Raw genomic sequence first — 15,548 nt, 5'->3', positions numbered from 1 at the left:
TCTCCTTTTGTAACAACTTCACAAACACAAGGTGAACATTGAATGAATTATGCTGTATCGTTTGCAGTGCATATGCCAAATGTCAGGCAATGACAGAAACTAAAAATTTATGGCACAGAAGGGAAGAATTTTATGATCTTCCATGGACTAATGTAATGACTCTTTTATACAAACAGAGATGAAATGCATTTAAAAACATAGCTATTTAGAAAATTGGCCTGAACACATTCTAAAATCTGGAGAAGTTCATTATAGAGAAGAGCCATAAAATTGCCCTTTGTTTTTAGTTCAATAGAATGTTTTAATTTTGAAATATAATTGCTTGAATTTAATGCACCCTCCAATTAGATCATTTGAGGATATGTCTCTCCATCTAGCTCTTCTTCTGGTACAACACAGTGCAGAGTTGCTCTTATTTTCAGAGGTACCTAGCTGGTGGCATGATCATGAAACATAAAAATCTGTGGATTTAAAGCCATCATTGTGCCCCAAGGGTGTATCACACACTGTTTGAGCTGAGCAGATCCTCTCGGTGGGAGGAATGAGGATCTTTTGAAAGTGCTGAGTCCAGACTGGGACCATGGCATGTTCAGGCTTTGTCTGAGACTTCTCTTCTTGTATACTCTTAACAAGTCTTTTACTCATATTGCTGGTAGTTTTCATCTCTTACATAATCCAAGATCTATGGCAAACTCAGGCACACAGTGAAGCTGAGCATCTTGGAGAGCCCTGAATAACTTCTCTCCCACTCAGCCTTGGCATACGGCAAAGTCTTCTCACATCATGTTCTCACAGGAGAGTTTCCTTGACCCCCTGTTTCTGTTTTCACTGTCGTGACAGTCTGCACTTTGGACTCATTTTAGCTTTAACTTTTCACCTGTTAAAAAATCTTTGTAGTAACCTGAATAGATCTTGGAGTGCACACAGCATGAAGGAAGTGTTTAGAAGATGCTCTGGGGACTTGAACAGGCTTGAATGCCAGCTCTGCCCACAGCCTCGCTGCAAATCACCCTGTTAATAAAGAGCCTATTTTAGCTCTGGAAACATGGAGCCTTCTCAGACTATTACCCAGCATGTGGTAAATTAAACAATCTTGGCCTGATTGCATAATGCCACTTGAAATTTAAGATCCTTTTTCTCTTTAACCCCTAAAATTTACAAGCCATTTTTGTTTAGATATGTTGTAATTAGGTAATGATTCTGCTCCTTTGAGGCTCTTCTAGGAAGTTTTTTAGCACTCTTTTGGTGGCTAATCTCAAAATAACCAGGGGCAGGAGCACTGCTTGGTCTCCCTGCATCATGTTTGTCTCAGTGCAAGAGGTGCAGGGGTACTGCAGGGTGGTTTGGAACTGGGGCTGTAGCAGGTGCCAGGCAAGAGGATTGCTGCTGTGTGAGGGCAAATACACCTCAGTCCCACTAAGCCATATTTCTGCTGTCTTATAGGAAGAGGGGTTTGAAAATCACTGCTTGTAGCTAGGAGGATTTCAAGACCAGACATACCTAGATCCATTCTGAAATGCTTTCCTCCTCTGGACAATATTTAAAGAGGTTTTTAACTTTCTCTGTGAGTTTCTATACAGTCTAAAGAAGAGATCTATTTTCTTTCAAAGAAAATACATGCTTTCTTTGGTTTTATTTTAATTTTTGTCTGTGTGTGTGTGTGTGTGTGTAAGCACAGTGATTTCTTGGAGTCCACAGAGAAAACTTGGCCTTGGTCAGCACAGGTAATGGGCACACATAAATTCTTCATCTGTGTTTCTTACGGGTTAATGAACTATGTGGTGTTAATTTAGCAAGATCTACCAGGCCTCATCTTTTAACTCTGGCATTGGGTTTTAGGAAGTGATGAGACCTCTCAGGACATTTCTTTGGCACGTGGTAATGATTCATCGTACTGAGGGATTGTGTGTCACTGAAAAAAAGAAATATACTGTACATTAGCCAGAACATTTACCTGCCATTGTGAGGAGGGACTGCACAATATTTTCCAGCCTGGTTTTCAGTGTTTGATGTGCCAAGCATTCCTTGTATCTTTGGAGACACACTTCCATATCCCAGCTCCTGTTAGGGTTCTATTAGGAGGTCATGCTCATCCTTTCATCTGATGGAAGTCACAGTTTCTTCACAGACAGTTCTCCAACTCTGAACACAAACTTCTCTGATTCATTGGTGATTTCTGCTACCCAGTATCCCTCTTGCCTTCTTCCTGGATTGTGTACATGTGACCTGAATGGGAAAGTCTGGGAGACAGGATTCTTAAGATAAATCACACCTTTTCATTGTACAGTACTATCTGCCCTTAATTTTATAATTGTCTGCTATTGCTCTGCAGGGACTCTTGGCTAATTAAAGTTCAGATAATGCTGTCTCAACCTCTGTTCCTGATGCTGTGCTGTTTATTCACGTCAGGTATTCATAAGACGGTTGACATTTTCTTCCTTAAAGATCTCTCAGGTAAATTACAGGCATTTTACTGCTCTGACCTTTTCCTTTACAGGAGGAACTTTTGTTTTCAACATTTATTTTGTGAGTATAATGTTGGAACGGATGTAATTGGAGAGGTGTAGTTGTTCTAGTCTGTATAGTCAGGCTATTACCTGTAATGATCATCTAATACTGGTATTTATACGTGATTATCTCTTACCAAACTGCTTTAAATTTAAAGAAAAAGCCAGACTGTTTCACTGATTGGTTTGGGTGAACCACCTTTTCCCTTACTTCCCCTGAATACTACATTTGCTTTCCTAACACATTCGTTTTGTGCCTGAGTCTTAGGGAGATGGTTGCTCTATTAATACACTTCTGGAGTTCTCCTGCTACGGGTAGACTTTTATGGCTTTAATGTAGTTTTTGAAAATTCCTCTATTATTGATCTAGATATTATCCCAGCAGGAGTCAAACCCACAAGACAATTGTGTGAGGATAATTTCTTACTACAGAAGCATTTTATTCTGAAAGCCTGCTGTGTGGTGTGTGCTTTGATGGATGACCCACTGTTTAAATGTGTATTAGGCATTGGCTTGCTAATTAAATGCCTTAAGGAGTGCCTGTATCCATTCAGTCTCTGTAAATGCGTGGAATTTCTGTTATTTTATTTCTTCCTTATGCTCTTATGTTGACTTCTTTCTGCTTTCTGAATTTGTAGAGAAGAACGGGGGTAATGGCAAAAAAAATTAAATTACTTTCTACCCTCACTCAAGACTTTCAGCTCAGGGCAGAGGTGAGACTATAAGGGCTCTCAGTTTCAGGACTAGCTCTGCCAGATGGGAGGATGAGGAGGAGGAGAAGAGGTGGGTTTGGCATTTCAGAATGGAGTGAGAAGAACACTCACCTGGAGTTTGAGAGATATGAATTTGGATCCCTCTTTGCTCCTGAAGGACCATCTCCCATGAAGAAGAGGACCATAATTACAAAGCTGTGAGATGCTCTCAGACTTCTCAGTTGAAGTGACTGTGCTTGAAGCATTTTGCTGGGAGGGAGAGTGTGAGATCATTCATAGTTGAAGAAAGGGGGTAAAATTATTCTCCTAATTTCTGAGTTCTTAAATTGAAAGAGCAGCCAAGAAGAGGAGCAAGGACTTCTGTTCATCTGCAGGAAATATTTCCTGAATATAATGCCCACTCCCCTCATTGGATTTTGCGTGTGTGTGGAGCAGATAAGCATCAGAAGCAGCATATTTGCTGCTAAGGCCAAACATAAAATTTTTTCAACTCAGAAAGATTTGGGCTTCTTGTTCTAAGACAGAGGGATGTCTAGGGAATCACAGAATGGCTCAGGTTGGAAGGGACTTTCAAAATTTATCTAGTCCAATCCCCCTGCCTTGATCAAGTTACTCGGAGCCCCATCCGGCCTGGCCTTGAACATTTCTAGTGCTGGGGCACCCACAGCTTCTCTGATCAGCCTGTGCCAGTGGTCTCACCACCACATTGTAAAGAATTTCTTCCTTATATCCAATCTAAATTTACCTCCTTCTGTTTAAAACCATTACCCTTGTCCTGTCACAACAGGCCTTGGCAAAAACTGTCTCTCCATCTTTCTTACGATCCCTCTTCAAGTATTGAAAAGCAGCAATATGGTCTTCCTGACATCTTCTGCTCTCCAGGCTGAACAGCCCCAGCTCTCTCAGCCTGTCTTCATGCAAAAGGTGTTTCAGCCCTCAGACAATTTTCATGGCCCTGCTCTAACAGGTCCATGTCTTTCTTGCATGAGCCAGTCCCCTCAGGACCCTGGAATGCATCTCATCTGGTGCCATGGATTTGTGTATGTTCAAGTCCCTCAGAGGGTTTCAAACCTGATCTCCTAAGATGGGTGGGACTCCATTCCTCCAGTCCCTGCCTGGAGATTCACAGACTTGAGAGATGTGGGACAAGCAACTGACAGTGAAAACTGAGGCAGAAAAAGTTGTTGGGCACCTCAGCCTTCTCCATGTCAGTTGGCACCAGATTCTCTATCTCATTTATCAGACAGGGAGCAAAAATATTGTTTTGTTTAACAAAAACAACTAATAATTTTCTGTTAAACACAGCAATTAATACTACTTTTAAAAACTTTAATTGGAGACCAAATTTGAAAAAATGATTGTTCTTTAGTAGTGACCTTTGTAGGAACAAAGAAAGATGTAGCCCATCTTGAGCAGGGGAGTGGACAAGATGACCTCCAGAGGCCACTCCAACCTCACCTCCTTCTGTGAAACCTTTAAACTCCAAACAGCTCTGTTTGCAAAGGAAGTTGTTATGTTTTCACTGCTGTCTGGAAGCACAGATCATTCTGTCACTGTGACTGCTTTTTGCTTATTTGAAAAAGATGGAGGCAGAATCTCTCCATGCTCCTGAAGCAAGGCTCATCATGAGATGCATTAGGAGGAGGAATGTCCCTGGTTTTCTTCTGAAAGTGCTTGCAGAACCCATCCAAGGCCAAATCCTGATGTCATTTTCATCTGTGTCCCTGGACATGTAATCATCTGTGCTGCTCCATCCAGAGAGCTCTCACTGGTGCTTTGAAGTAGAGAAAAGCACCCTGTGTTCATAATAGAGATTTCAATGGTGTAGAAAAGGAATCAGTGGTGTGAAGCAGAGAGGATTATTTTATTCTCATTAATGAACCTTACTCTAGCTCATGAAGTAAGTGTGTGTAGGACAAGATGAATTAAAACTGATAAAAGCAGTTAGGAAATTAGGTAACACATCTCCCCTCAGTTGTCCTTGGGACAATTCAGCCCAAGCATGGGATTTGGAGATTTCTAGTTGGTTTGTGGAGCTGGTCACGCTCACCTAAGCTCTCAGGGATGGGTGAGAGGGTAATGCTGGCCCTCTGTTATGTCTGTGAAGCTACTTTCCTCACCAACACCATGCTCTTGAGGACAGTGCTAACTTGTGTCATCTCCTCCTCCTCCTGCACAGGAGGAAATTGTGATACCTGTTCATCAGGCCTCTGCTGTGCTTTTCTGTAGTTTGACCTGTGTTTTTGTAGAAGAGATTGCTTTGGGGCTGCATTTGAATATCCCAGACACTCCGTTGATACTTGTATTTGGTGGGTAACTTTTTCAAGTAAAGGCAACAGGTTTCTCAGTTCAGGATGGGGTGAGAAACAGCCATGTCCCCTCCATCAAATGCTGATTTAAACAGGATTGGTGATTTTATGGGTTCAGTGCTGGAGGAAACAGAAACTGTCTCTTGTAAGCACTGGAGATTAGGGAAAAGTTAAAAAAAAAAATAAAAGAAAGGAGAGAAAGGCACATTTTGGCACAGGGGAGGAATTTGTTCTAATCACTCTGAAATTATTTTCTTGCTGAAATTGTTAGATGTGGATGGACTAAGCCAACTGAGTTACCAAGACAACCTCTCTTATCGTGAAGATGACCGTGTATCTGTTGATTCAAGAACAACAACCAGGAGTAAGGGCACTGGGCAGCACAAAGGGCTTAGGATGGAGCCCAGAACTGGGGATGGTGCCAGCCAGGCACACAGGAAAGGACGTCTGGAAATGGAGACAGCATTTGCCAACCAGGGATTGGAAGTAAATGATGCTACTGACAGCTCATCGGCTTGGAGCCCTGAGGTATGGTGAATTGTCATTTATTACAGACAGTGAAAGCTTTTGAAGGATATTTGGGGCCAAAAAAAGGTTGGAGGAGAAATGAAGTGAAAAATTGATCAGCACAGCACAAGATAATGGTACTCCTGTGTGCTTGTGTGCATGAACATATACCTCTTCCTTTGTGTTTCCCCTATCTCTGGTATTTTACCTTTTGCTGCTAATGTTAATTCAAAGAAACTCTTTCATTGCTTGATTTCTGACTGCAGTCTCTGAATTGAAGTTGAAACTTTAGCTACCCAGCAGCATTTACTGCCATTTAGCAAAGAGCTCTCTGTGGTAGCCCAGGGCTTGGTCACTGGCTGTATATGCAGGGTGTGTGTCCCAGGACATGGTACGTGGTCACTGGGTCAGATCTGTGTCTTTTTCCAGGTGGTTTCTATGACTTAGGCAATGGGAATCATCTGGAAAGCTGAAGGCAGCTGGTGCAGGTGGCCTGTGACCCAGCCAAGTGACCATAATCTTGTCCTCATTGATGCCAGGCAAACTTTTAGGGAAGGAGAGAACCTGAGTCTGCTTTCCCTTAGTTTTGCACTTTTATTTTGAATCCTCAAGGAAACATTTCAGGTTTTAAGGCATTATAAACACCTGATGACTTTGCATCCCCCTTTTCTCTCCTAATCTCTCTGTATGATGTGTTGATTTTCATTATTTTACTGCAGGATTAAATTTCTGGAAAAATATCAGCCTGCATCAGACATATTAAAAGAACAGCACAAAGGTCATGTCTTCTGCCTGAGTTAAAAGGGAGCTGTGGAAATTCATACCTCCATCAGACTATGAGCACCAAGGCTTTGAGGGAAGGTCCCTATCCTCGGAGCAGGCTGCCTGCTGCCAGTTCAAAGTTGGAAGGCAGCTCCCTGGTGCAGCTGCTCCAGCCCTAAGGGGTGTTTGAAGCAGCATTTTGCTTTGCTGCACAACCCAGTCCCACAAAACGCTACACGCCACATGGGAGCTGTGTGTGGCAGCAGCCTTGCCCTCTCTTTGCTGTGTGGCTGTTTGTCTGCCCATCTGAGGCTCATTTCTCCTTTTCCACGTTTGATGTGCTTTGCCACGGTTCACGTGTGCCACAGTGTCTCCAGTGTCCTCTTGTATTCCTTTGGAATGCATTGCTTGTTTTGCTCCTGGTGCCTACATTCTAAAAATGCAAAGAAGGGTTCCAGCATACTGGAGCAGAAATGCCCAAGACACAGTTTATCTCTTACAAGCAGCTTCTCATTCAAAGGTATTGTGTGGATTAATGAAAGACTTTTTATTGCGGGAACTAAATGTTCTGACATGCCAGAAATGTCCAAGTGTTATTATGCTCCACTCAGAGGACCTCTCTTTAGAGACAGAAATGGTAATTTTATGCCCCTGCAGTGGAACCACAAGTACCATTTCAAGCCTTGTCCATAATTAGCTGCTCTTTCAGGTTCCTCTGGCAGAAACTGACTTATTTTACTTAGTGAAGTAGATGCTGGCTGTCCTGAACGACCGGGTTAGATGTACAGTATCAATCAGGATACTTGGCTTGGCCTCTCAACAACTGTGCTGGGAAGAGGGAAAGAAAGAAATTCAGATGAAGCATCTAAACCCCAATCTTTCCTTGGATTCCAGTTCAAGTGCCTGTATAACCAACACATTCAAAAAGCACTTGTAACCCAGTTGGGCTCCGAAAGCAGAGGGGAATTCTGTCAATGACTTCCAACAGAAGGAAGATTTGTAGGTGTGTAGCAAACCTGCATGAGGGTGAGTTGTGGATAGCACAGTGCTCTCAGGAAGGGCCAGTCTGTGAGGTCTCCAAAGCTTGGGTTTCCATGGAAAGCTTACTGCCAAGGAGTTTGGCATTTTGCTTTCCCTCTCTGCCTCCAGTTCATGCAGTCTTCTCTGCAGTGGATCTGGCCACAGCTCTAGTAGCACAATCTGAGATTTCCTGAAATCCAGATCTTTTCTGTTTGGTCAAAACTCAGATATCTGACCTTTGCTCTGCCCTACACACTGCCAGAAGGTGAGATACCCATCCCTGTTAGGGCAGGAAAGTGTCTCTTGGATTTTCATTCCTGTGGGTTTGTGCTGATGCACTGGAGTTCACATTCTCCAGCTCAGGTGTGTAGATGAAAGCAGTTACCCCTCAAGCACAGTTGTCTCCACACCTTAGCAGCAGTCCTTGAACGTGCCTTGATTCCATTTCCTCAGTAGCCAATGCACAGATAAAAGTGTGGAGGGATGAAAATATGGAGTGAAATATGAATCAAGCCCAATCCCATTTCATATTAAATATTATTTCATCAACCAGACAGAAATAACTCGACTGCTACACAGGAACACTTAACATTTTCCTAACACCACGCTCTCTCCAGGCAACCTGGCCTGCCTGGCATTTTTTGTTTTTAGCAGCCTGCTGTTCATACAGAAAGTTGTTTTTGTAGCCAACCAAGTAATTTTGTGCATTGTTCTCCCTTTGACATTACTTCTGCAAGATGTACAACAGCAGATCTCTAATCCGCACACTCGGACTTCTGTGTTCGTGTGCACAAGTCATAAGCACCTCTGAAACTGTGAAAATCTGGAGCTTTGCATGTCATGGCAGATGAATCTGAGCACTTCAAAAGTAGATTGACAGGAAGTAAACAAAGATTTTGATGTTTATCCGAGGCCCTGTTTGAGACACGCTATCCCAGACACTTCTGAAGGGACTTACACCAGACGTCCCGTGGCCCATCATCTGTTCTCTGAACAAAAAAGATTCCTGTGTTGGAAAGAAGTGTTACTTGAAATGTGAAAAGAAGATAAATGTTTGAGGAGGAGGGTGACTCAGATGCTGGTGACAGGCCTTAGTTCACCTTCTGGCTATTAACTGAAAATCTTTCCCTAGTACAGTGCATACTCATGTTTAAATACAAATCATTGATCACTATAGCAACCCCTTTATCACATGAAGCACATTCTAGCTCTAAGATAAAAAAGCACTGTTGAACAGAAACCCACACGCCCACTCAGCAAAAGGTAAGGTGAGCATCCATGGTTTTATCTTGTTTTATCAAGATGGTTTTTGTTTTAAAAGTAGGTAAAAGACTGTGTGTGAATTGGTCTGCACATGTTGTGATTGTTTATTTTGGATTTTTATTCTGAATGTATTAGTACCCAAACTGAACAGAAGGAACAGATGCTTCTCTTGGGAGATTTTAGAAGGGTATAACTAATCAATATGTATTTAATCAGATTACTTTTCCCCATTATCATTGCTTTAGCTGTAGGAAAAGTATTTAATTATGGGTCGGCATCCAGAAATGGAATTTCTATTCCACAAGAAATTCTGACATGGTGATTTCCTCTTTAAATTTAACACAGTTCTTAATTCTTTTTAAGTTTCTAACAGAACAAAATATCCAAAAAGTTAGCAGATTTGGCTGAATTGCTGGATTTTGAAAATATAAAAAAATCCACCTTGAAAAAAATTCCAGTGTATGTTCAAAGTAACAGGTTAAGTAGATCAAACTGTTTTGTTAGTGCCTCACAACTGACATGAATAAAATGTAAAAACCCCCTTTGTTTAATTTTTCTCCATGTAGAATGTTTGCCAAATTAACTGTCTCCTGCAAAACACTTAAAAATTGATGAAACTTTTTGTTGGAAACGTTTCAACAAGTGCTGTTGCTTACTAGAGAGTAGGGGGACTATTACACAAAATCAGGCAATTAACTATCATTGGCATTTCCAGAAACAGTGGGATCCATATTTCGCACAGCAACTGCCTATACTTGCAGGCACAAGTGAGGAGAACAATTTCTTTTTAAATGGAGCTGGAATCACAGAGGCAGTTGAACTCCAGTGGAGGTTTTACTTCGTCCTTCTCTTTGCAGGAACACAACGACGTGAACAGTGTGCCAGCTCATCATGGTGCCCATGAGCCCATCTGCAAATGTGGTGACCTGGATGTCATCTTCACCTATAAACCCTCAAGTCAAAAGCTGGTAGCCACTATCTTGGAGGCCAGGGACATCCCGGACAAGGACCGCAGTGGTGTGAACACCTGGCAAGTGCACGCGGTTCTGATGCCGGGCAAGAAACAGAGGGGTAAGACAAGTGTGCAGAGAGGACCCATCCCCATCTTCCAGGATAAAATCACCTTCAGCAAGCTGGAACCACAGGAGCTGAGCAGCCACGCCATTCGCTTCCGCCTCTATGCTGTGCACAAGATGGTTGGGGACAAGATGATGGGGGAGCAGCTGTTCTACCTGAGCGGCATCAGCCAGGAAGGGGAAATGAAGGTGACGCTGCTCTTGGAACCAAGGAGTAACCTGAGTGTAAGTTTGATGAAGGACAGATGGAGTCCATAAAATTGTTTGCTTTTTGGTGAACAGGGTGTTCTTGAAGTCTTTCATCCAGGGCCGTCAGTGCGTGACTGGTGGATCTGACATGCTGTCACTTAAAAAGTTGTCAGTAAGGGGAAGCACAGGGCATTTCTTCCCTGTGCAAAGCTGTGCTTTATTAACAGTAGCTCAGCTAGCAAGTTTACATAAAATCATGTGGCTCTACTACATCTGCACGAGCCATCACATGCTGTGCCATTCAGAAACAGTAGGTTGGTCTGGGAACCACCAAGGCATAATTAGTCTTAATTTCAATAAGGATAGTGGTTCTTGTGCACCACTGTGTAGGTACTGCCAGTGCAGGAGCTACCTCATTTGGCCCTAGATATCATCTTGTGGATCTCCACACTGTGTGGTTTCCATCTTGCCAGAAATGCTTAGTAGTGCTCCTGTACATGACAGGTGGAAGGGGAGAGGTGGGTCATGTGAAGAGGAACTGGCTGTGCTGCTTCTTGGTTTTCCACACACATCACAGTTGTATCCAGCTCTGGCTGTGCCAATCAATTTGTGTAGATGAGCTCTGTCATGATTCATTCTCTACAAAAAGCTTGGAGGAAGGTTGTGCACATGAAATGAATAAAACATCGTACTCCACGTGAAGAGGAGAGTAGAGAAAGCGTTGTGGTAGCAAAGAGAGAAAGTAAGAAAATGCACAGTACACGGCCAAAAACTGCCAAACTGAAAAGTGTATTCCATCCAAAAGCCATTATCAAGGAGATGTAGAGTATTAGTGTAGTAGGATGTTTGCTTATCTCAGAGGCTTTGATTTACACTCGTGATAACACTTCACTCAGAGTTCCTCATCTTTAAAGAGAAAGTTCAGAGATGTGTTTTTGTAAAAGCGACACTCTGATTCTTCTGGTGCCCCAGCATAATTAATTCTCAGTTATTGTAATTTCTTAAGAGAGATCTTACTAAACAAGGCCACAAGATATAAATCGCGCCCCCCCCCCCCCGTGGTGACTGTCCTGATGATTCTCTCAGTGCTCTTTCCCTGCAGAGTGCAGATTCTCAGCTGAGTCTGTCAGCAATCTCTCACAGTGATAGCACTTCTTCAACACAGTCCCTGTCGCATGGAGGGGTGCCAGAGCTGCTCGTGGGACTGTCATACAATGCCACTACAGGGAGGCTGTCAGTGGAGATGATCAAAGGCAGTCATTTCCGAAACCTCGCAATTAATAGGCCACCTGGTAAGTACTTTCACTGCTATTAAATAGCGCCGTTGAGCCAAAATTTGCTTTTTTATTTTCTTCCTCAAGATATTCAACTACAGTGTTTCTGAGCTGGGTTTCCTTGCAGAGTACCTGGTTGAAAATTAAGTGTTATTTCAGGTACATGTGCTGATAAATATTGGAGGGCAATTGGGGGAAATCATATGAAGGCTCAGCTGATGGAACAGTAATACCTGAATATCTGCTTTATGGCACATACCTTTACAATATCTGATTATGGCAAAAGCGCTGTTGTACCCAAGCACAGAGTAATTCCCAGCAGATCCATAAAAAAAAGCAAGAAGCACTTCCCAAGTGTTTAAATGTTACCATGTGACCCACAGAGGCCTTGCCTGGTGCCATTAAGTGTTTCCCAGGGCTACACTTCGTTTAGTCCCCATGCTGTGCTGCTGAGTGCTGGGTGACCTGGTGCTCTGGGCCCTTTGGGGACCCTCCTGCTGTGAGTTCTCCACTGCTGCACAAGGAAATTTTCTGCAGAAGGAAAATTTGAGAGTTGTTGCAACAGCTGAGTTCCCTTCCTCCAGTCCTAAAGGATAAAATGGAAATTGCCTTAGAGTAGGTTTGTTTGGTGCCTGAGCTGCAGTAAGTCCTTGAGAAGGATGGTCCAAATTAATTTTCAGGCATCTGTAATGCCCACTTCTTTTTCTCATAAATGGAATTCCATCCTTTCTGTATCCAGATGATACAGACCAGTGTCAGACCAATGTCTCTCAGTGCTAGATCAACTTTTGGGTGAAACACAGAAATCCATAAATGATTATAGGCAAACTCTGAACCCATCAAAATCTACTTCTTTTATTCCAAATCACATTGTTGCTTCTGCCTTCTGAATTGTTCCTCTGTGCTGTAAAGCCCTCAGTAGTGTGGCGAGAAGAGGAAAACCCAGTGAAGCAGAAACTGAAAGAAATTAAAAAGAAGGAAGGAAACCAGCCCTTGTCTCAGTGCTGGAGTAGCATTTCACTGATAACCCCTCAGGCACTGCAGAGGAGTGCTGTGAGGGCTGATCGTTATGTCTGAAACATGCTGCTGGCTGAATGAGATGCTCAATAAGTCCTTCACAAGGTGAAAGCTGAAACTGCTGTGCCCCTTTCTGGAGGGCAGGCAAAGAGCCCTTGTGTTTTGTTAAATAGGTCCTATTTAAGGTTCTGCTGTTCGAGGCTCAGAGGGAGTGATTTCTTTAAAGTATCATGGAAATTTCGGATATAATAGCTCTGTGGAACACTTAAATACCGAGTCCAAACTGCTATTCAGGGCAGCCATTTATGGTAAGGCTGAGAGAAAACAATGGGCAGAATCCCTCTCCATCCCCAGTCCTGCATACCCAGACCCTATACAGGACCCACATGGGCTCCTGTCACAGCCCAGGAGCCGACAGCTGCAGCTTTGGGGAATGGCAAAGGAGTTTTGCACAACAGCAAAGTCTCCAGCTGTGCTTTTTGCCCACCTTGACTCTGTTCTCTCCCTCCTGTAGACCCACAGCATGTGTGCTGCCTTCTTGCCATCCTTGCACAGGGATTTCACTGGGTGCAGAAGAAAGAACTGGACTGGGGCATTGGTGATTTTAGGTGTTAAAGACTGCAGAGGCTGAAACAGATGATTTTCTAGAGAAGAAAGGGGAGATGGTGCATGTCTCAGTGTTTCCTGGGCACATTTTCTCCTTCACTTAAACCTTTAAACTGAGTCAGGTAAATGTCAAAGTCATGGGTGCTTACGTGGGTAATAAATGGGTTAGAAAACAGCTGAGCAGCTTACAGAAACTTAAATCATGCAGACAGTGTCTTCAGGTCACAAATGTGGGACTTAAGAATAGTTTGGTCAAGGATAAGTGTCCAGGTATTGTTCTGGGGAACATGCTGAGTTATAGGCCTAAGCTTACAATCCCTGATCACACAAAGAGATCCATTATCACTCAGAGCACTTAAGAGCACTCAAGAGTATGGCTCCAGCATCAGACCATAAATTATCTGTGTGTGCCAAAAAGCATCACGCAGAAAAGCATCTACAGTTTTGTCAGATGCGGACACTGTTGGTATTTTAGTGCTAATGGCTTGTGTGCTGTGCATCTCCTTGCTTCTTGTAAAAATCATTAACCTGTGCTAGCATTTTGTAGGAGTTCATATTTCGGTCTGTGGTCTTGTATTTTCTTAGAACAAAATGCAGTGTGCCCATTTAAAGGGTGTTTATTATTTAAAAACAAAAGTAACAAGAGAAGCCTACGCCACTGGCAGAAACGTCTTTAAAAATTTATAACCAGCTACATACTATGTGCATGGAAGTAGTATCTTGGGATCACAGTGATGGACCAGGAATCATTTGAGCTAGGCAGTGCATAGACACAAAACACAGAAATGTCTCTGCCCATGTGATGCTAAACCTTCATCAGCTGCTCTGCTGGGTACAGCTCTGTCTCCTCTAATCCAGCCTTCCTTCTGTTCCCTTCTGCATTTCTTTTGGGGTTTATGTCTGCGTGTAACGCACTGTGAGAAGAACTATTGTGAAGTTATTCCCTCGCCTAAGAAAAGTCCTCCAAGCTTTTCTGCAGCTGCAGAATTAATCACACATAATAATTGCATCCGTGCGTGATCATTATTATACCAGCAGCATATTAACCCCATTAAACAAATACAATAGCACTGATGCTGGAAAAGACAGGAGGGGAGAGAACAAGCTCTCAGGATTTCTGTGGGGAACAGGAGAAATTCTTGAAGCAAAGACTTGTCTGAAAACAAACATCTACCTCAGCCACAGGTAACAATACCAACAAGTACAGAAAATGCTCTCATAGGAAAATCAGAATCTTTAATTGAGGATCTTTAAATTAGGATCCTAGCTGCTCTGGGGTCAGAGTGCTTGAAAGCCATTAGTGGATTTTATTTTATCAGCTTATTTTTGAGGGAAGAAAAGTTATTATCCCTGTTACATTCCTGGAGAACTAAGGCACAGGTTAATTCCTTTAATTACTTCAAAGCAGACCAGGAAGCTGAATAAAGAAATTAACTTTTAACCTGCATATCTTGCTCTGAACAGGGAACTTGCTTGAGCTCCTAAAGCTTTGTGATTCATGTTCCCATGTCATCAGTAATAGAAGAGGGATCTGTGCCAGGGCAAGCTGGGGTGGATTCAGTCCTCCAGACATTGGATAACAGAGCAGTAGCTGTGCTGGGAAGTTTCTTGCTGCTGAGTACTTGCCAGTCAGTGACAGTAGAATTGTAGAAAACCACCTCTCCTTTTGCATCTTCTTGTTGCCCATCCTTGAATATAGCTGGAGTAAGCCTGCAATAAGAACAGCTGAGAAAGCTTTGTTCTGGGTGGAAAAGATGAGGCCAGATGCAAGGAGCCCCAGGAGGATGTCTCAGTAATGAGCAGCTGGGCAGTGAGGTGGAAGAGGAAGTGTGGATGAGTGTAAGGTATTGCATGGGGACACAGGTGGAATTCAAATGTGATCTGGATGGGCTCAGAGCCACTTGGGAGTGAAATACTAGGCTTACCGTAAATAGCTGCAGGAAAATGTCAACTCGAGGGTCATCAATAGCAGTGAAAAAACACTCAAATTTAAGGTGGACAAAATGGAAAATTAATATTTGATTGTAAATATCCAGTCACTGGTGGAATGAATACGGTGTGCAGTTCTGTCTTCCTCTGTTCAAACAGAATATGGCAGAACTGAAAAGACATGGTGAGGAGCGCTGGAGACCATCAGGGGAATGGGAACAGCTTCCAGTGAGCTGTAGCTGAATAGACTGTGCCTCCTACGATGCTACAACAAAGGGAGATGGGGGAGGATTCACAGAGGTCTCTAAGTGTCATTGAGAAAGTGAATTGACAACAGTAATTTGTTGTCTTCTCCTGGTACAATACCAAAGGACGG

At 42.9% G+C, this 15,548-nt stretch overlaps 1 protein-coding gene across 5 annotated transcripts in view; it reads left to right on the top strand.

Annotated features, from left to right (window-relative positions):
* Positions 1-15,548, top strand: part of SYT16 (synaptotagmin 16) — a 103,608-nt gene that overhangs the window by 73,421 nt on the left and 14,639 nt on the right. For all 5 annotated transcript variants that reach the window (XM_042047534.1, XM_042047531.1, XM_042047529.1 and 2 more), the window contains 3 exons: positions 5,801-6,057; positions 9,939-10,382; positions 11,449-11,638. In XM_042047534.1, coding sequence (XP_041903468.1) covers positions 5,926-6,057; positions 9,939-10,382; positions 11,449-11,638 — 766 coding nt within the window. In that variant the 5' untranslated portion in view covers positions 5,801-5,925. The remainder of the gene's footprint in view (positions 1-5,800; positions 6,058-9,938; positions 10,383-11,448; positions 11,639-15,548) is intronic.

Source organism: Corvus kubaryi, unplaced genomic scaffold (assembly GCF_017639235.1).
Source record: "Corvus kubaryi isolate FWS band 111438036 unplaced genomic scaffold, C.kubaryi_AGA036_p1.0 66, whole genome shotgun sequence".
Classification (NCBI taxonomy): domain Eukaryota; kingdom Metazoa; phylum Chordata; class Aves; order Passeriformes; family Corvidae; genus Corvus; species Corvus kubaryi.
The sequence above is the reverse complement of the archived record's forward strand: the minus strand, read 5'-3'. Positions and strand labels throughout refer to the sequence as shown.